The sequence below is a fragment of the Megalobrama amblycephala genome, linkage group LG21 (assembly GCF_018812025.1).
Source record: "Megalobrama amblycephala isolate DHTTF-2021 linkage group LG21, ASM1881202v1, whole genome shotgun sequence".
In the NCBI taxonomy this organism is placed as follows: Eukaryota; Metazoa; Chordata; class Actinopteri; order Cypriniformes; family Xenocyprididae; genus Megalobrama; species Megalobrama amblycephala.
This window is the reverse complement of record NC_063064.1, coordinates 19,013,652-19,036,133: the sequence shown is the minus strand read 5'-3', so window position 1 is coordinate 19,036,133 and position 22,482 is coordinate 19,013,652. Positions and strand designations below refer to the sequence as shown.

The 22,482-nt window shown below is 38.6% G+C and overlaps 3 protein-coding genes across 7 annotated transcripts in view; 2 read left to right on the top strand and 1 right to left on the bottom strand.

The window, feature by feature from the left end:
- igsf21a (immunoglobin superfamily, member 21a) overlaps positions 1–5,408 on the top strand; it is a 268,267-nt gene extending 262,859 nt beyond the window's left edge. For all 5 annotated transcript variants that reach the window (XM_048173320.1, XM_048173321.1, XM_048173324.1 and 2 more), the window contains one exon: positions 4,070–5,408. In XM_048173320.1, coding sequence (XP_048029277.1) covers positions 4,070–4,146 — 77 coding nt within the window. In that variant the 3' untranslated portion in view covers positions 4,147–5,408. The remainder of the gene's footprint in view (positions 1–4,069) is intronic.
- Positions 5,409–7,141: 1,733 nt separating this feature from the next.
- Positions 7,142–12,894, top strand: klhdc7a (kelch domain containing 7A). The gene has a single exon (XM_048172971.1). It carries the CDS (start codon positions 9,781–9,783, stop codon positions 12,058–12,060), a length of 2,280 nt encoding a protein of 759 aa, XP_048028928.1. The 5' UTR covers positions 7,142–9,780; the 3' UTR covers positions 12,061–12,894.
- A 959-nt stretch (positions 12,895–13,853) lies between these two features.
- Positions 13,854–21,242, bottom strand: cfap107 (cilia and flagella associated protein 107). The gene is made up of 4 exons (XM_048172972.1): positions 20,930–21,242; positions 16,941–17,051; positions 16,348–16,522; positions 13,854–14,326 (listed from the first exon to the last, which is right to left on the bottom strand). Exons 1-4 carry the CDS (start codon positions 21,038–21,040, stop codon positions 14,070–14,072), a joined length of 654 nt encoding a protein of 217 aa, XP_048028929.1. The 5' UTR covers positions 21,041–21,242; the 3' UTR covers positions 13,854–14,069.
- Between the last annotated feature and the right edge of the window lie 1,240 nt (positions 21,243–22,482).

Here is a 22,482-nt window from a genome sequence, read left to right as displayed (position 1 = left end):
AGTCTGGAATTCTACTGCTGTATCCTTAATTAAAAAAAACAAACAAACAAAAAAACACTAGTTATGTTCGTAATGGCAAACTATCAGTGGCCTAATGCATTTGCCAAAATATGCAATATACTGTACATCTCAAGCACAATGCATGAAATACTGTATACCACACTGAAATGTGATTGAACTGGCAAAAGTTAAGATGTTTTTAAAAATATGTTTGAATAGTTCATAATATTAAATAATAATTTAAGAATTACATGTGACGGCATAAGGTCATGTGACGACAACAATGTAGCATACTATTAGAAATCTATTTTTTTTATTAGAGACAGTATGAAGTTACACTTTATTTCGATAGTCCTCTTTAGACATTCTATTAGCTATAAGTAACTTTGCAACTACATGTCAACAAACTCTCAATAGATTATTAGTAGACTGTTAGGTTAGGGTTATAAGTTATTAAGAATAAGTTGAAATGTACTTGCAAAGTTACTTAAAGGTGCAATAGGTGATTCTCTACAGAAATTTTTTTTGTTATACTGGTTGAAAGTCTCCTCATATCCAGTCACTATGTTAAACGATCTAAATGTATTTTTATAAATATATAACATCTGTGGAAGGTGTAGGACCCTAAAATGTTCATCCAATATTTATATTCGGTCCGAATGAAATAATACGATGTCCTACCTGCCTGTTAGCGTATATTTCGACACATTCACGCAGACATCACACGTCACCAGTGTGTTTCATGCTATGCAGAGTTTATGCAAGACGTCAGTCACAGAGCACCACAAACAAAAAGTAACCGCCTAATACAGTTCCTACCGAATCAAAACAACAAGCTTTACGGCTGCGTTTACGGCATAACTACTGTAATTAAGAGTAGTAACCTGTGATGTTCTAACCAGAGCTCTTCAGGCAGACTCGGAATTATGCGTTTCTATGTCAACAGTATCAACACCGAAATGAATCTGCAGCAGTCAGGTACAAGCTCTCCAAATTGTTTAACTTTACGTTCATTATTATTGTGATGTTAAGTACTTGAGTTAGTTTTTCGCCATCTCCTGTGACACTTTGCTGAGAGCAGATATGTGTGTGCGTGTTCAGTGTTTTGGAGGAGGCGTGGCTTTGGACGACAATTTGCAAGGACGGTGGGTGGGATTGTATACTTTCAATGCTAGCAGGCTAATGTTAGCATTTCCCAGATCACCTACTGTACCTTTAAAGACCATCAAAATAAAGTGTTAGCAGATATCAAGCAGACAGTCTACTAAAACTCTAATGAGAGTTAGTTGAATAGTTGCAAAGTTACTTATAGTTTGTAGAATGTCTAAAGAGGACTATCGAAATGAAGTGTAACCAAGTACAGAGGGTGTGCACGTGACGTCATTGTCGACCGTTATGACTGCGGTTATGCCCAGTGGCAAAAGACTGAGTGGCAGCATGGGTTTTCAGCGTGAATGCCGCGAAAAACACAAAACACATCCAAAACGGGAAAGAGCTTTGCAATTGACTGTATAAATAGCTTTGACACAAAATCTGAGGTATATTTTTACAGACTGCTGAAAGCTACAGAAAAAGAAGCAAATAGGTCACTGCAATTCACAGAAACAACTGGACTCCAGGCAGAGAAACATGTTTTGCATTTATCATTTTGTGTCAAAATGTTGGATTTTGGGGTAAAATCATACCATATATTGTTTTGTTATATATTGTGTTGACAACTCAACAATTAAATATTTACCATCTTATAATTGGGTGTTTTTAAATAAACACTGACAAAAACGACAAGTTCTAGGGTTGGATGATATGACGATATATATATATATATATATATATATATATATATATATATATATATATATATATATATATATATATATATACAAAGTTCTGGCATGAAACTCTAGATGGCGCAGGCTAATAGGTTCTTTAACACACCTGCTAATTATCACATCAATATCTATAGGTCACAGATGATTGGTTCCTCCTGTTTTAGTAGCCAATGAGCTGCGTGCTTAATCTTTAAATACATGAGTTAGCATTGCTTAGTAGCGCAGCGTGCTTCAGAAACCCTCCACCTTCCCCAGCTCCACCTGTATAGATCTGCTACGGTTATTCATGTACGCTATATCGTACAGCAGCAGCATGTCTTACTTGCTCACAGCAGCGGGTCGTGTATGTATTGGCAGTAGCAAGTCCCGTACTTGCTCTGCAGCAGCAGCAGCAATAATCAACAGCAGCAGCAGCAATTAAGCAGCAGCAGCGTAGCAGATCTATTCCGCCAAGACCAAAGATATCTACATTGTCATATCCATTACCATACCAAACACTCCGAGAGTTGTCATGACAGAAATATATATATATATGAAGTGATCACTCCGATTTAGACCCACCTGTATTCTAGCTATATAGACCTTATTTATCAGAGAAACAAGCGCGCCGCCATCTTTAGAATATTGTCTTTGAACTTCCGTTTTAGCGGTAGCCCTGTATATTTCTATGGCATAGTTGTTGAAGAGAGCTGGTGAAGTGGATTTACCTGTTGCAGAGTTAATGAAAGTTATCATGAACATTGTTATGTTTAAAGCAGATGTCTTAACAAATGTCAGTAGACCGGGAAGATTTTAAAATGAGCAGTTCATTCATAAATACATAAGATCACTGTGGAAATACAAGCCAGAAGTCAAAAGACGAGCGCAGCGCTGAAAAGGGGCGGGGCTACATAAGGTCAGTGTTCACAAGCAGATTTGCTTTATGTATTTCCCCGGTGTCGAAATCAGGCACATATAAATGTCAGGAAACACGATTCCTGGCTGCATGCCAATATCCATAGATTAGGTTTCATTGACATGTCATAAGAAACACTTTTGAGCCCAACCGTTAGTGTAATCATTTGCTTTACTCGCGTTTTCGCAGTTTCCCCTATTAAATCCGGTCATGCAGCAGTTTCTTTTGCCACTCAGTCCAGCTGAGGGAGCACGTTCCGGCGGGAAAGTGACGTCTATGCATACCCTCTATACCTGTGCTGTGGTATGCTAGTATTCCATTCTGAACATAACCACTGAGTTTTGACCATAAAAGGAAAAATGTATTCATATTGTGGAAATGAAGTGATACTTACGTTATATTAATTATAGCACTAACAAGGCATAAAAGTAGAAGTAATGTTATATATTACCACTTGTTTTGTCAATGAAAATGAGAGAGATGATAATAAAATGACTTTAGCACTGAGTATTGCTCATAATACCTATGATAGCCATCATCATTTTGTGCTTATTGAACGTTGTGTAGTATGCATGAATGTTCTGGCCCCGCTGATCCACCACCGCTGTACAGCTCGTTCAAACCTTTTAGAGTGCATTGGTCGATTACAGCGAAGTACTTGAGAATATTAGCTCACTCATACAGCTTTCAATACTGTACCTCAGCTAGAGAAGTCTTTCACGCAACTCTGCTTGTTCCTTTATAAGCCAGATCCTTTGGGATCAGCCAAAAATAAAAAGTCTGTCATTATTTACTCACCCTCACCCTCAAAAAAGTTGTCCATATGACTATGCAGCTCCAGAAGTTGGACATCAATAACATCAAATGTTATGGCATTCAATATTTTGCTTATTTAATTTGAGACCTGCATAATGATTTGTATGACTTATTCGATTTGAGATTGAATAATGAATAAATGTTAGACTGTTTTTCTTTACTCTAATCTATTGTGTATCTTAGAATATAGCACACAAATCATTTCAATTATTTTTTAAGCTTTCTTTTGTCCTTTTTGAAGCTTGACAGCCCATGATCACCATGAATTGCCATTTATCAACTAAATCTGCATAAAGACTTCTCAAAATTCTCCTTTTGTGTTTCAGAGAAAACAACATAACATCATAAAGTTTTAAAATAACATGTGTGAGTAAAAAATGACAATTTAATTTCATTTGTGGGTGAGATATCCCTTTAGAACAGGGCTGTGTTTGTTTCAAACCCAACAAACCAACGATTTAGACCAAGGTTTGATGAGCATCTTCCTGCCAAATACTAATTACTTTTATTTTCTATTTTTTTCTTTCAGATGGAGCTCCTGGTTTGCACAAGTTTGGACTGATATGCCTGCCACTTATTCTCACAGTGACTGTTGAACTGACGTGAATTTCCTTGATTCAGCCCCACACAAACACGCCTCCTGTCCAGTCAGGCACACACACACACACACACACACACGCACACACATTCACACACATGCACACAAGCCTTCTCCAGACCATGACTAAACCTACCTTGCTTTCATCTGTGGGAGAACCTGAACCCCCCCAACAGGGGGCGCACCATCCTATTTTTGTGAGAAAAAAAAAAAAGACCCAGATGGAGATGATGATAATATCACTGATTTAAAAATAAGATGAAATGAAAATAACATGCTGAATATGAGAAAAAGCACCACCTTACCATCTGCCCCTTTCCACACAGACACAGTTTTGTTTGTTTTTTTGTTAAACTTGCCTGTCAATCAACAGAGACCTGTCCTTTGGAAAAGCAAAAAGGCATTTGGGGTTGAACAAAAGTCTCATGTATGTGGAGAAAGACGTTAAGGAATTGTGGGTTGCTGACGATGCTGACTGTCACTTCAACTCCAACTAGTCGTCCTTGAGTTGCCTCCATAGAAATACTGCACACTGGCACAAACAGGACTCGAACACGCCCCCTTTTTAAGGACCAGGTTTTATGCCATTTGTGTTTTTTGATCACAGTATTTTTCCATTTTGTTTTCTTGAATGGCTCGTGGCTGGAATGTAACAAAAAAGAGACAATACTAAACGTCCTGTGACATTTTATTGCAAAGAAATGGAAGATCCTCTTTTTAAGTGTATTTTGTGTACATCCCTGTAAATAATGAAAAGTATATTACAGAGCAGAAAACAAAAACAAAAAATAATTAATAAGGGTTTGGGAGAAAGATGCAAGGAGGTACAGCAGATAATGGCTTTATTGCGTGTGTCTGGTCATCCCCAACCGAAATCCAACCCAGGCTTTTAGAAAAACTGTGAAATCAGTGGCCTTTCTATGATCTGATTTCATGTGTTCAGTATCTATGACATCCGTGTGACTGTTCTCAACCGCAGAGGAAAGACGACCGCTTTTCTCGGGGGTTGTTGGTGCATGTGACGTTCGAAGATGATTTCCCCCCCTCATTTGTTTGTCGCCTACCTGTCCTTAAGTTTTTGTCGCATATTCAGTGACCTGCATCGTGTACAGTCCTTCTCTCTAATCTAACAGTTACTGCTAGGGTCATGTTAGCCACCATTAAGGCCCCTCCATCCCCAAAAGGAAGCTCAAGTGAAGCCAAGTGTAAACAGGGTTGTTGCATTTGTTTCATATCACCTGTATTAAAAATGGAAATGATCAACTTAAAATGACTGGAGTGTGATTGTCCGTTTGCCTTTTTTTGAGTAAATACTATGTGATGATATAATGAAATCATAATCATCATCATAGGTAAGTACTGTGACCGATTTGAATCTGTTTTAATGGATTGATGAGAATATCTCAATTACTGTGTTTCTCTGTTATATCAGGTTCAGCTTTAGTGGCAGAGGAGGGACGTCACCCAGAATCTTGTTTGTCTAAGGGCCTTTGAGCAGGTGCATTGTGGATGACAGGATCTATATATCAAAAAAGTACCCAATGATACACTCCAACAATTCTATATTGTTGCCCACATTTTGAATTTACCACTATCCAGTTTGGGAGCCCATATTCTCAAAATAAACCTTAAAGGTGCCCTAGAACCAGTTTTTACAAGATGCAATATAAGTCTAAGGTGTCCCCTGAATGTGTCTGTGAAGTTTCAGCTCAAAAAATAACATTTTTTAACTGCCTATTTTGGGGCATCATTAACTATGCACCGATTCAGGCTGCGGCCCCTTTAAATCGAGACGTTAATACTGACTGCCCTTGTCTAATGCCTTGAACATGGGCTGGCATATGCAAATATTGGGGGCGTACATATTAATGATCCCAACTGTTACGTAACAGTCGGTGTTATGTTGAGATTCGCCTGTTTTTCGGAGGTCTTTTAAACAAATTAGATTTATATAAGAAGGAGGAAACAATGGTGTTTGAGACTCACTGTACTGTATGTCATTTCCATGTACTGAACTCTTGTTATTCAACTATGCCAAGGTAAATTCAATTTTTGATTCTAGGGCACCTTTAAATCTGTATGCACAGATTCTGTCCACAAAAAATGTTACACATACACATTTAAATGGTATACACCGATCAGGCATAACATTATGACCACTGACAGGTGAAGTGAATAACACTGATTATCTCTTCATCACATCACCTGTTAGTGGATGGGATATATTAGGCAGCAAGTGAACATTTTGTTCTCAATGTTGATGTGTTAGAAGCAGGAAAAATGAGCAAGCGTAAGGATTTGAGCTAGTTTGACAAGAGCCAAATTGTGATGGCTAGACAGCTGGGTCACAGCATCTGCAAAACTGCAGCTCTTGTGGGGTGTTACCAGTCTGCAGTGGTCAGTATCTATCAAAAGCGGTTCAAGGAAAGAACAGTGGTGAACCGGCGACAGGGTCATGGGCAGCCAAGGCTCATTGATGCACGTGGGGAGTGAAGGCTGACCCGTGTGGTCAGTTAATGCTGGTTCTGTCAGAATACACAGTGCATCGCAGTTTGTTGTGTATGGGGCTACATAGCCACAGACCAGTCAGGGTGCCCATGCTGACCCCTGTCCACCGCCGAAAGCGCCAACAGTGGGCATGTGAGCATCAGAACTGAACCACGGAGCAATGGAAGAAGGTGGCCTTGTCTGATGAGTCACGTTTTGTTGAACATCACGTGGATGGCCAGGTGCGTGTGCGTCGCTTACCTGGGGAACACATGGCACCAGGATGCACTATGGGAAAAAGGCAAGCTGGCGGAGGCAGTTTGGGCAATGTTCTGCTGGGAAACTTTGGATCCATGTGGATGTTACTTTGAAACGTACCACCTACCTAAGCATTGTTGCAGACCATGTACATGTTTCATGGAAATGGTATTCCCTGGTGGCTGTGGCCTCTTTCAGCAGGATAATGCGCCCTGCCACAAAGCAAAAATGGTTCAGGAATGGTTTGAGGTGCACAACAATGAGTTTGTGGTGTTGACTTGGTCTCCAAATTCCCCAGATCTCAATCCAAGCATCTGTGGGATGTGCTGAATAAACAAGTGCGATCCATGTTATGCCTGATCGGTGTATGCGTTCATGTTGTATAGTGTAAGTACAGTGGGGTCCAAAAGTCTGTAAAATAAACAGGTTTAATATAAACTATATGCGTAATTTATCATAAAAAATGCAAAATCAAAAATATATTCACTATGTATGTTCTTGCCCTTCATTTGATTAGCATTGCTATTCTGATATCATTACCTGACTGTGAATTCTTTGTGATTATATTTATTGCCTACTAAATATGCTAACAGACTTGACAATTAGCTAACTGTTTTCCCAGAGTAATCAATTTTTTTTTCTCTTTCAGATGTTGTATTTAACATGCAATGGTAAATAATCTTGATTGTCTTCATAAACCAAAAACGTTTTCCTACCTACAGCAATGCTTCAAGAGATGGAAGTCATTAGAGAAAAATATTTCAGCTATGAATGTGGCTCAGCCCTTGATGGTCTTGTTTAGGTTTGTCCTCTGCCACCCTGACTCAATCTGGATGTCCTCATGCAAAGTAATCTCTGTCCTTTTTTTTTTTACATTCACATGAATTGCAATTTAAGCTTTTCTAGACACACCATGTATTAAAGGATTAGGTCTAAAGCCTAGGTGGGAGAGGTGGTTTTATGGGCTTAATAAAATCAGGAAGATAGGCCCCTTGCTATTTCAGGTCTCACTTCCCATGCTCAAAGGAAAAATGATTATAACACAACTACTTTTAAAATAATAATAATAATAATAATAATAATCATGTTGCTGTATTAATTATGTCAGGTTTTGTATGTAGACAAACTTTAAAATGTTTTGCTTATGATCATTTGAAATTAATATTATATATTCAGCTGCTTCTGACTTGGATTTGATGGTCTTCAGGAATTTCTGGATCTTTCCTTGATTAAAAGAATGAATAATGAATATGTCAGTTACGGTAATGGAGATTTTATAAATTGGATTTTAATATTTCTTTTCTGCCAGAACACTCTCATTCTCATGCTGTTAAAATTGTTTACAAAATTATCACATTTAAGTGTGAAAGTTCAAACATCCATCACAAACATTTTAAGGTGTCTTTACATTTCACTCCTAATTTGCTTATTTAATGACTTTAATAATAAAGTGTGCTTGAAGATTTTACTAGTAATCCGTTTCCAGAAGTGTAGAAACCTCATTATATAAGTGCCAGAATAGCCTTTTATCTTATCAGAAGGCAATTGTAGTGATTTACTTTGTTTGGGTCCCTTGGAAAATTAAATCACCAGGAATCCATTACAGAGTTCTTGGCATAGTCTATTATATCTTGTGTAATACATATGTTTAGGTTGCATTAGTTGTACTGTAGCAAGCCATGAAAGTATCTCTTTTGAGTGCCAAATGATTTTGGCATAGACTATCTCCAACAAAGCTAAAATACATCTGGTCTGACATTAACTTGACACTCACTATGAGTTTCAGCCTATTATTTATTTCACAACTTTTCCACAATATGTTGCAAATTCTATTGTGTCTCTGGATTTAAAACTTCTCATTTGACACATGATAGAAGGGGCAGAGGGGTAGCAGACCTTTGTGACACTTCTGTCAATTATTCAGGAGTAAGCATGCTTTCTGGTTCAGGTTTCCTTAGTGCAGCTACAAGACAGCTATCACATAGCAAAACAATGTCTGTGTCTCACAAGGACAGCATTCAGTCTAGCAAAGTGTTTATGGCTTTTCTAATATTTTTTTCTGATGGCAAGTCAACCATATTACAGTTGTTGGCATTACAGGTTATGATATCTTACATTGCACATAGTGTTTTTTTTAAAGAGTATGCAAATAATGCCTTTGGCGAATGCAAAGGTACCTCATATCATCTCTCAAAGCCTTGCTAATCAGCAACACTGTTGTCATGTGTTCATGGGAAAGAACTTTGATCCTCAGCATTTACTGTACAAACAGCAGCATCCTGGTCATATAGTCTTACGTTGGTCATTTATATGTAGTATATCAGCCAACTCCACCTCTTAGGTAAATTACATTTACCATTCTCACTGATTATGTTTGCAATAGCCAGGGTATGGTATCTATTTTCATAGTTATATAGACATATCACCAATTAAAACAAAATATTCTGGTGTAAACACATTCATCACTCCAATGTAATTTGCATGTCTAATGTTTTATTTTATTGGGTTGTTTTTTCTCTGCAGTGGATTTTTTTTTTTTTTTTTACATTTTATATATAACAATATGTAAGCTAACTTGATAGAATTTTGAAGGTTTTTATTGGATAATGTAAATAGAATGTTAGTTCTTGAAGCAAAGGTAGGGGTGAGATGTGTTTTCATAGCGATCACCTGCACCAGGTGGAATGATACTGGTCCCCGCCCTTAGAGAACACAGGATGCAAATGCTCTTGTTGTACATATCAGGTTTTTAGTCACCCTGTGGGAGGAGAGACAGCTGACAGTGTGCTTCTGCTTGCAGATACTAAACTACAACCTACACTGGCTGGGATACGCTAGGGAAGAAGCTTCAAATAAAATCCAATGTCCAGCTGACCACCATAGATTTCACTTCAGAGATGCAAATTGCAGAATTGCTCGGAGTGCACTTTGACATGCAGCTCCTGGGAAAACTGACTCTGTCTGTGGCCACCATGCTATTTGTTTCCTTGGTTTTTAGATTCTACAACTCCAGGACACGAAACAGACGGCAGGGAAGTGAAAGAACTCAACAAAAGGGTGCGCAAGCAACCCGAGGAAGATACAGCGCATGCAATACTGAGCAAGAACCACAGAGTGAATCTGCAAAGGAGGTGTCTGACAGGGAAAATCATTTTCAACCATCTTCAGAGAAAACCTTGCAAGAAAGCCTTAACAATGTTGCCTTGGAAAGGGCCCAGCCTGAAACCATGGATTTGGACAGTTGTGCAAAGGAGGAACCTGCAGGTAAAAGCAACACAACTGAGGATATAATTGAGGCAAAGAGTGTCAAACCGAGGTTAACCTTGCAACTTCCTGATGGAAGTGAAAAAGGTCCAGGAAGTCCAAGTGGTCGGCGATCCCCGTGCCTGGTCAAGACGCTGGAAGCTGGTACAGGTGTTGGCAGGGAGTTGAGGCAGGACATTGGTCACCAGGGCACGTTCTCGAGTTTTCAGTCAAAAGCAGAAATTAAAGTAGAGAATGCTGACGTTATCTTGGATGGGCATGGGAATCGTAGAACAGGTGTCCATGGAAAGATCTACGAGTACTACATAGAGTCCTCTTCCCATTTCATATCAGATTTAAGCCCCACCCGGTCTGTCAGTCCAGTCTATGGTCAAAATGAAACCAGCACTTTGTTTAAATCAAAATCATTGGACTTACTCAATTTCAAGGACCGTTCCCGATCACCAAGTCCACGACCTTCTAGATTCATAATGAGAGATCTTGAAATTACTCCACGTTTTACTAACGAGGCTCTCTCAGCTTTCAAACCGGAGACTGTGAGGTACAGAAGGCAAGTAGTCATCCGCCAGGACAGCTATCTTACTGCAGCCAGTGACTCGGAGCTTCCAATTCCCTTGCCCACAAAGAGGACTTTAACACCTCGCAGCTGTTCTCCAGCACAACCCAGTGACATCCCTTCAAGCCTGTTAGACTCTGACATAGCAAACCTGGATGCGCCAGAGGAACCACAAGTCGAAACTGTCGCCGGAGCAAAATTCTTACACTTTCCAGAGAACGTGGGGAATGCAGAACTCGAGAGTCTAGCGGGGAAGCTCGATTTAGGCAACTGCTTGGAGGCTTTAACACTTGCTAAAAAACACGGTCACATTGCCCTTCAGCAAGCTGCTCTCCGTGTCATGTCTGATAATTACCTCCAGGTCCTCAGAGACCCAGGCCTCTTTGGCAAGCTGAAAGCAGGGGAGCGTGATCACATCCAAACACAACGCATGAGAGGAAGGAAGTGGTTAGTGGTTGCAGATATGGAGTCCCCGGACTGGAGTAAATGTCTGTCACAGTCTACAGATTTAGAGTCTGAATCAGTTAAGACATCCAACGGAATGTATTACTACGATGATTACAAGGACACATGGCACCTTCATTCCCACATTCCCCAGGAGGTGTTATCTAAAGGTTGTGCCATGTGCACCATGGATAATTATCTGTTTGTCGCTGTGGGTTTCCAAGGCCTGGACCGTGAAGCGACCCGTTCAAAGAAGGTGTACTGTTACAATCCAATGACTTCAATTTGGAGTGAAATAAGCCCCATGAATGAGGCAAGGCCTCACTGCAAACTCGTGGCTCTGCAGGGCCATCTTTATGCCATTGGAGGGGAATGCCTATCAACAGTTGAGCGCTACGACCCCAGGACAAACCGATGGACCTTTGTGGCACCCCTTCCTAACGATACGTTCGCCGTAGCTCACCGGGCCACGGCTTGCAATGGTGAACTGTTTGTTGCAGGTGGCACATTGAGGTACACCCTCTTGCGCTACAATCCCAAGACCAACACGTGGCGAGAGACCATGATTGTGGGCAGTAAGGACAAGACTACTGAAATTGTGGCTGTGAGAAATTTCTTGTACCGTTTTGACGTCAATCCCCTGGGCATCAGCGTGTATCGCTTCCACGCAGTGGCCCGACTGTGGTATGAATGCTCTTCGATCCGTCTTCCCCATTGCACTGCCTTTCAATGTGTGACTATGGACAACATTATCTACTGCGTGAGCCGTCAGTTTACCTTGAGGTTTCTTGCAGACGAGGTATCTCCAAGTTTTGTTGCTCATGATTTGAAAGTGCTATCTCAAGCTAAAGGTATTTTGTTTCCATTCATCCTTGTGCTGCCCGAGAGGACCACTCAACAAACTTGTGTTTAAACAGGGTCAGACCTTTCGAGTAGGAGTTTGTCTGGTAAGAACAACACTCAGGATCATACAATGCACATGACAGAGGAATGTACTTTTACTTAATTAGTTGCAATTTAGATGAAATAGCAAGGTTATTACATCCAATTATTGTATAGCTAGATCACAATTACACAGCACTTACAGATAAATAAATCTGTGAAGGCTATTTATTTGTTTGGGCCTGATGTCTAAATCAATCTTTAAATCCTGAAAATGTCTAGTGCAAGTGCTTAAAATGTTTCAGTAAATATACCGCTTTTGAAACACTGTGGAAAATGTTAACCAATCAATACTGTGTGTAGAATAAAGCCGAACTGCAATTGCGGAGATGGCATCATAAACAACATGAATGGCTGCCATTACTACAATTTATGTAAGCTGGCTAATTATATTCATAGCTTTTGTATATTTGCAGTTGTTTCTCAGCATAACACATATGATAAATCTTATATGATACCAGCATATTTTTATATAAGATGTAATGTAAACTATTGGTTGTAATATGTTTTGTTTTACTGCATTTACACAAACCTTGTAGTCATGTCACAAGAATGGGGTTTCTTTTAGGTCAGTGGTTTTAATCTTCTCTGATTTACCCAAGCATTTTATGTTAACACTGCAAATCACAGAAACACTTTGGACAGTCCAGAGGAAAAGTTTATCTTTTTGTGTGTATTTTGTGTGTATTATATGAAAAACTAATGACTTAATGGCTAAGGAAAGAAGAATCTAATGCTTTGCCTCTTCAGGCACATTTCTGTATCTTCTGAAGAATTGGGAATAAAATTCTTTCATCTATTATAAGTCTTGGTTCTTGTGTTAGACTTCAATAAGTAATGAGTTCTGACAAAATGTGCAGCAAGAGGCGTTTGTGTGACCAGGATCTTAATTAAATTTAAATGCAATTATGCTGTCAAAAGCAAAGCAATCACATAATCAATTTATGTTAATGAAAGTATACAATACAATCACCGTGACAATCGAGTATGCATATGTGATCAAAGAAGGCAGGCATGCAGAGGGGAGTGTGCTGTGATGCAATTCCCCGTGATGTATCGTTGCTGTCTATGTGTAACTCTAGCACCATCATGTGGGGGAGATATCAAGGTCTGATGGAATCTCAACAGAGCTAATACGCAACACAAAAAGACACATAGTTGGAACGTTCCAAAGGCTAGCAGAAGAACACAGTGGGATAAAACCTACACAGCAGGAGAAGTGTGAACACAGATGGTTGGACGTCAAATATACCATCCGATTCCTTGTAATTAAACACTTTGATTCAACATAATTAAACACTTAATGAGATGGGAGCTAGGAAAGTCCCCTTAGAGTGTGTCGATGAATGACTCTGCTATCTAAACTAGCACTGTGGTCCAAATGAACTGTTAATAATAAAGCACGTCATGTCAAAAAAAAAAAGAAAAGATTTTGCAGGGTTTTTTGTGAACATGGCTAAAGATGTTTTTTTCTCAATTAAATTGTGCTAGTGTGCATAAAAATAGACCTGCAAATACACTCCATCATGTAGTAAACAGAGAAAGAACCGTCTGTCGGATGGAAAAATCTATGACGCTCTTAAATATTGATAAACCATTATTATTTCAGTGGGGTTCAAAAGTTTGAGACCATGATGTTCTTTCTTCCACAGAAGCACAAGATGCTCTTTGGATCAATCTCAAATGATGCTGGAGAACATGATCTTCAAGTCTTACTGTCAAAAAAATATATATAAATAGAACAAACCAAATACTAAGACGCTCTGAAATTCATGTTAGTGTTTATGTTCAGCTTTACACTTTTATGTTGAAAATACAATGTAATATAAAACTTATGCATTTAATGCTAAAAGTATTTGAATTAGCGGTAACTTTTGGACATTTTATTTGTCTTGGCTCAAAAACACTCCTGTTCTCCTCTGATTTAGTCCAGACTGTGTGGTACTGGAGGGCTGAAGGTGGTGAGACAAAGGGTAAGGGTCACAGCAGGCGGGCTGGATTACTGGAGACCTGCCTGTAGGGTCTGTGTTTCAGTGCCAGGTCCTCGTTGCTGTGGTTGGCAGGGTGCTGACTGCTGGAGATCCGCTTGGGCATGCTGACGTGGCGAGAATGACAGAAGGCGCTGATGGGGTGCAGAGGGTATGAAGCCTTATACACGCTTAGTGTGGGCACAACGGCCCGCTGTTGTTCCATGCGAGCCCGCAAAGACTCAGCCAAGCCAAACTTAGTAGGGGGGCCTGTGTGTAAGAAACAGGAAGGCAGAGAGGAAAAATAGAGGCATTACCAAGAAAATATGAAAAAACAGGCTGTGTAGTTGCTTTGCCACTAGTGTAACCAAACAGTAGTAATGACTCGACAAAAAAAAAAGTTGCAAATGCTACAGTGGGAAAAGGGTAATTATCATTAACTTGAACTATTAAAAACATTTTATTTATAAATATTACATGAAAAACAAACTATAAATGAGAAATTGAAACTGAAGTTGAAGCACTAAAATTATAAACTAAACAAAAACAACTAAAACTAAAATAAAAAATAAACTTAGTAATATAATAATAATAATAATAATATTGTATTATTATAGTAATATTACTATTAATAGGTTTAGCTAGCCTCTGTTTTGTTTGACAACACTTCGAACGTCAACAGGAAGTTACTCCACACAGAATCGCTTAGAGCACCTTTAATTGTAAAAAAAAAAATCATATTAGGCTAGCGTTAAAAATTAATAACTTTTAAAAAAAGTGAACTGTTAATTGCCGCAGCTGGATCGAGTCAGTAACCTGAACTTGATCAGTTCAATTTATTAACGAATTATTCAGAGCTGTTTTGTAACCTGGATTAATTGTTTCATTGAAAATATATGATTCAAAAGAACGATTCGTTTATCAATCGAACATATTATCTAATGAACTTTCATGAGAACAGCGGCCATTTTGAGAAAATCACCTTCAATTTCAATCTTTTCCTCACACAGAACTATCATATGAGTCCTGAGAGTCACTTTTATGATAATTTGATAATTCCCACTTGTGAAGTCGTCATTACGAGCTCATCGCATTCAAGTTTCGAAAGGGGGAAGCGTTTATGTCCAATGTTTACCTAGGAAATACAATAATTCAAAGAGCATGCGAAGGCAGCAATAGGCCTACTCAGTAGTGGACATAGCCTATAACGAAGTATTGGGAAACTTTTAGGCTACCACATTACAATATCTTAATTTTTAGTTCACAACATTTCATAATATCGTACCTCGTTATTTCAAGCTTAAGTAATCGCCACCACCATGTCCGATTCATGAACGAGCAGATTCTGATGAATTGATTCACAAATTAGCCTACACTGAACGATTCATTTGTAAATCTTACTAATCCAATTGCAGCTGTTCTTGAGTCAACAATTTATTGATTCGATGATCCAGCCAAGCCAAGAACCAGGATATCAGATTGAGCAACTGATGGCGTGAAAAGCAAGTAACTAGACTATTTAGTATTGATCATTGTAAATGAAATCAAATTTAAATCATGTTATTTGCACACTTGATTTATCAGTAACATAAATGAATATTTAGGAATATTCAAGTTTAATGTTTTGATATTAGGCTGCAAGTTTTGGTAGGCCTAATAAAATAACAAAGTTTGCTTATTTGCAGATGAATATAGGCCTATTAAATATTAGTGCTGACTACTGACTAGTGCTGGCTAAAATATATAGGCTATCAGTAATTCGCTACTAAAATGTATTTAGTAATTCATGAAAAATTTAAAATTAGTAACGTTACTTTTACTGGAATAATATTTTATTAGGGTATCTGTACTTTTACTCAAGTACTTCGTCCCCCACTGGGCCCGCTTTAAAATACCCGGGAAAGCATTATTAAAGCTGGAAAGCCTCATTAGTATAAATAGCGATCAGTAGCTACAATTCTTCTTATAACAAATGAATTTATATGGGCTTGGAACAACATAAGATGAGAGTAAGTAAATTATGACTATATTTTTATTTTTGATTTAAACTATTCATTTAAATCACCCACTGACAAATAACAGACATCAATTTCTCATGCACATTTGCCGTGGTTATTTTCTGTCTATGCTCAAATAAAAGAATAAATAAAGACATTTGGACTAATAATAAAAGCCAATGTATTAAAATAACTGATATCCATAATGATTTACAGAGATGTTCTCCAACATTAATTCAAAACGCAGGCCAGACTGCATTAAAACCCATCTGGAGTGAAAGGAATGCTTAATACCTTGGACTGGATGATCTGACCTCTCTGGGACCCATGCCAGTTTGTCAGAATGCCAGGAGCGCAGTGTGGGCAGGGAGGAGGAGGCCTGCCGCCCGTACGACTCATCGTAGAGTGTCACCAGGTAGTGGGAGGAGGGGACGTCATGATGGGAAAGTAACATCTTTTTAGGAACACCCTAAAGCATGGATTAAATCCATGAACACGGCTTACCAGACCAGTGAAGGACAGGACGAATCATTCACAATGTACAGCTAACTACAATGCTGAAAATATAGCATGTTTAATAAAGTCAAATTTGCTTTAGCATGCAAAGAATTGTCTCCCACCACCACTTTTGCAACTTAGTTTAAAAGTGAAATCATTCTGTATGGTTTGTAATCTGTTCAAGTCACTTCTAAAGTATTACAATTATTATTCAGAGTTTTACAGTGACAGCTCCAATAAGATGCAAAGGACTGATATTTTGGAGTTTAATAACATGTTTCACAGCTATGTATGCCTGCCATCTGTCATCAAAACCGAACATGATTTACCCACTGATGTGTTTGTGATGTTTGGTAAATGATGCATGAACTGATGGATTTGTCCCAAACCTCTGATCTGTGAAGAGCCTTTCGCCGCATGACAACATCGGGCCTGTGCAACATGTAGGGCGTGTAGTCCAGCCTGTTGGAGCTGTTTGCTGTCTTGCACTCTCGAGCGAACTGTCTCACCACACACACACATACACAGAAACACTCAGCAAACAAATCCCACGCTCAGCAGAGCTCGCGGTCCCGTATTGATCGCAGATGTACTCTCTCAGGTCTGTTCCTGACTAGGGGACTGCAGCACATCTTGCATCAATCCCATTTGTCTGCCTCCAGTCTGTGCTGACCAAGCTGATCAGTGACGCTAATCACTTTTGCATAGATCTGAGCACTGTCTGAGGAACTGTACCCCTTTCAGGGTTTAAACATTGCAGTCTGACAAGTGCTTAAGTAGTGTGTTAACTACTCGAAATGAGAGTGATTAGGAATTGCCTCTAAATAATCGCCAATATATATTATATAACATGTTTTATGGTGGATTTGAATAGCCTAGAAACAAAATGATTGGTTTCAATTTCAACACAACTATGGGTACGTTTAAATGACAACGATGTACTGAAAACATTTCTTTGTAGAGATGACAATATGATCCCCGTTCACACGGATCCGTGAAAACAACTAAACGCTATATTATGCATGCCAGGCCAGTATGTCACTAAGGGTGCTTTCACACTCGAAGTTCGATTGCCTGGACTGAACCCGAGTTCGATTGCTTCCTCCCTCCCCCTGCCCCCACTGGACTGTATTCACATTCGCTGCGTCCCAATTCGCCTACTTATACTACGTCCTAAAAGTATGTACTGTTTTTGTAAAGAAAAAGTGCATACTTTTGAGTGTGTAGCAGAAGAGTATGCAAGCTTTGGGACATACTACCTCGTCATAATTGCGTCTTTAACGGACGTTCTGTCGCTTAGTTACGCAACCTGTAACTGTTTAAACTACCCTGTCAATCATCTTGTCACAGTTAAAATCCTCCACATTCAATTAAATTTAATTTCCTACCGTTTCGGAGAGAAATGTTGTTCTGCCAGTCATAGGTTTTTCATGGAATAACTCTCCTCATCTTTGCATAATGATGCATTTAGAAGTTAATGACCAAACGCATTTTTATAAAAGTTCACAATGCTGTTGCAGATTAAATATAATGTAGATAACATTTAATAAATATCTTTTCGTCAGGTTAGATACTGATTATTAATCACTAATCGAATCCTCGTCCACTGCGCAATGTGTTATGGGCAATATTAGCGGTTAGAAGTGTGCACGGATCTGCACTTCGAATTCTAACCGGAAAAAGTAGTCCATCCGGGTATCTTTGGAATACTCATTTCAACATACTACGATTTGGGACATACTAATTATTTTTTCGAATACTATTTAGGACGGATAGTATGCGAATTGGGACGCAGCAATCAAAGACTATAGAATAACACAAGACGTGTCACTTGTATTGTTTTGAATGGGAGAAAGTGTAACGCGCAATATGGCGGAATAAGTCCCGCCTTCTAAATAAGAGCTAATCGCCGATTGGTAAATTCATCGCATCACTTCAGCGGCCGTTAGAATCACCGGTTTCTATAGAAACAGTCAGACGCGCACCTCCGAAGAGACGCGCATTTAGGTCTGCGCATGCGCATTAGCTTGATCCAGCCTGAAAAATACATGAAAATTTTTTTGTCATGATTCGAGCGTTTAGAAACTAAATTTATGAGCCGGTTGTTGTTAGATTTCATTGGTGATTTCAAATATGAAATTTAATCATAAGGTTGGCGAACAGTTTTGGAGAATTTGATGTTTCCCCATTCAAAGTGATTGCATGATGCCCAGGATGCCCGAGAGGCGTTTCAAAGATGGCCGCCGAGTGAAATGACTTGTCTTAAAGGGACTTTGATTATATTATTTGGGCCCGAACCGCGGTTCGTTTGTGTCATCAAACCAGCAGCTGTTTACTCTGTTGCTTAGTAACAACAGCGCAGGAGAAGGCAGCAAAATGCATAACGTTGCTCTCCTCACTTTGTTTTTGAACCTTTGTTTTTGTTCATAACGGTACTTGTGTCAATCTTCCGCGAATGTAGAATGCTGAAGGTGAGCAGAAATTAGACAACAGCTCTCTGCTTGCAGTATGCCAGTCACGCTCGTCGGGAAAGTGAGTGAAACACACACAAACACACTTTTTTATCAAATAATACAGCATTAATAGCGGTTCACTTCCGCAATTTGGTACGTTTGCGTTCATATCAGAAGCGAACCGTACCAGAGTTCACTTGAACCGCACCCCAGACCACCCTTTTTATGCGGGCTCGGGTACAGTTCGCGGGTGCACATCCAAGTTCAGAGGACAGTGTTCACATCATCCAAACGTACCGAACTCTGACGTCAATTGAACCCGGGTGCGCACCAAAAGTGCTAATGTGAAAGCACCCTGAAAGACTATGCGCCTGAGCACATATGCATTATTTTACAGAGCACTCACGCCAAACGTGCATGCCTGTAGACTAAACACATATTACGCGTTTTTGTACTTTACATGGAAACGATAACATTATAGTTTTCAAAAACTAAACTTGCACTTCGAACGGATCCACGAAAACATCAAAAAAGCTGTGTTATGCATGCCAGACCACTAGTTGGCGATGTCACTTTGTAAAAAAAGATTACGCACCTATACACTAAACACGTAATACACATGCGCGTAACACTACCGTTTTCACAAATTCACGTTTTTGTAGTTTAAACAGAGACGATAATGCTATAGTTTTCAAAAACTTGTTCTTTACACTCCCGTTTTCAAAAGTTTGCATTTTCAGGCTGCCAAAATATATTATATTATTATTATATTATTTCGAATTTTTTTACTCGGCCAGCAGTTTTCATGAGATCCTCACTAAGGGTACGTTTACACAACAACAATGTACTAGAAATTGAAAAGTTCTTCCTTTGCGTTTTTTGCGTACAAGATGACATCATTGTCGAAATTATCCCCGTTCACAAGGATCCACGAAAACGACAAATAACGCTGTATTATGCTGCCAGGCCAGTAGTTGGCGATAGAAACACTATGCACCTATAGACTGAACATGTAATACGCATGCACATGATGTCACTGATTTAAAAAATGTACGTTTTTGTAGTTTACACAGAGACGATAACGGTATAGTTTTCAAAAACTTCAACTTTGTACTCCCGTTTTCAAAAGTTTGCATTTTCAGGCTGCCCAAACGCCGGTGTCATGTAAACCTAAACCTAAATCATTTACATTTATTGTATTTGACGATGTAGTCGCTCACTATGAAGTTCTTTGAAATCTTTGCAATGCTTTGGGTTTTTAAAGTGACTCTTGGTAAGATATGTATCATTGCTGACTTTTAAATTCAGTAGTTAGCACATGATATCGCAGTAATTAGCAATGACAACGATCCAAACAATTCCTGATGTCCAAAGTCAAGTACCATACCATACACCTTTTCTCATTCACAAAGCTGTTTTACTCAGATATAAGTCACAGTATGGAGGAATATTTGGTAACACTTTATTTTACAGTGTCTGTTTCACGTTACTATAGTATTTGTGATAAAATGTGCTTAATTAACATTACATACAACTAACGTAAACCACACCCTAATCCTAACCATATAGTAAGAACATGTAGTTCGTTATCGTTACTCAGTACTTAAATGTATAACTACACTGTAACACAGACACCTTAAAATAAAGTGTAACTGCCGACTTTAAAATAGTAGGGCCTAAGGTCAAAACCTGGATTGTCTGTCAGGCATTTTGAATTTTAATTTGCATATGCTTTGTTGTATTGAGATGAAACTTGAAGAACTAAATTCAAAATAGCATTAATTAAGTTAATAATTATTATGTAAATTAAGGCAGAAATAGTAATTGTAATGCATATGCATACTAGTGCATAAAGATATTTAGCATAAGTTAGTATAAGTTAAGAATTCCCACACAACACAATAATATTATAAAAATATACCTACTTGTAATTTCTCCTCCACCCAATTACCAATAAGTACTTTGTTGCCATACTTCTGCTCTATTCTCCAACCAGGCTGGCTCCACTTGTCATGATAGTTTTCCATTTTTTGCATGCCGTATAACTTACTGTATAGTTAACGTTACTTCAAACACAACACACTCTGCAAACCTCCAAAATGGTTAGATATCAGTTATGAAAGTAGCAGGAGAGCAGGAGACATTCTAGAGTTCTGTTGCCATGGATACACCAAACACTACTGCTGGCACTAAGGGAGCAGCTGCAGCAAAAGAAGTTTCATCAGATTCCTTTAAACGCACCATGCAAATGCTGACTAACACTCTGAATGATGATAATTAGCTTCACTTGTAGCACCAAAGGAGACTGCAGTCTCATACAAATGAGGCTGTACAAGGGACATGCGATGTGGGAAGAATATTAAGTGTGTCACGCTGAAATATTCATGATTCAATGGACAAATTGAGCATTGTTTGTACATAACAAAAGCAATTTAACACTTACATCAATCAAAAACATTGTAAATCAAATACAAAATTCTTTGATAAATCTAATGTGACTCACTAGGTTCAGTCACAGAATATTGCAGAATGACAATGATTCTTTCAAGGAGAAAACTGTTCTAGAGTGCAACACTTTATTAGCAGCCATGGTTACAGAAGTATTTTTCCTGTTCATTTTTCCCATAGGGGTTTTTTAAGAGTTATATGCCATAAACCAAACCATGAATCACATTACAAACTTTGATTTGAAGCCAAAAGTATTAGAAAATCAGGCAAAAGTAATTACTTGATGGCTTTAATGGTGAAAAGAACTACAATCACATGAATTATACTATGAAGAAAATAAATGGGATTTTTACTTCCAGAACCCGACTGTTGCGTTCTATTTTTAAAGGGTTTGTTCACCCAAAAATGAAAATTCTGTCATTAATTACTCACCCTCATGTCGTTCCACACCCGTAAGACCTTCGTTCATCTTCGGAACACAAATTAAGATATTTTTGATAAAATCCGATGGCTCAGTGAGCCCTGCATTGACAGCAAGATAATTTACACTTTTAATTGCCCAGAAAGCTACTAAAGTTATATTTAAAACAGTTCATGTGACTACAGCGGTTCAACCTTAATGTTGTGAAGCGGCGAGAATACTTTTTGTGCGCCAAAAAGAAAAAAGATTTTATTAAGCAATATCTAGTGATGGGCGATTTCAGAACACTGCTTCATGAAACTTCAAAGCTTTCCAAATCAAAATGCCAAAGTCACATGAACCATTGAAATTTTTAAACATTTCGAAACACTTGTGACGTAACGAAGCCTGAAATCACGAGACTTTGGCAGTTCGATACGCGCTGCGAACCACTGATTCAAAACAAAAGATTCGTAAAGCTTCAAAGCTTCATGAAGCAGTGTCTTGAAATCGCCCATCGCTAGATATTGTTGAATAAAGTTGTGATTTTGTTTTTTGGCACATAAAAAATATTCTCGTCGCTTCATAACATTAAGGTTGAACCACTGTACTCGCATGAACTGTTTTAAA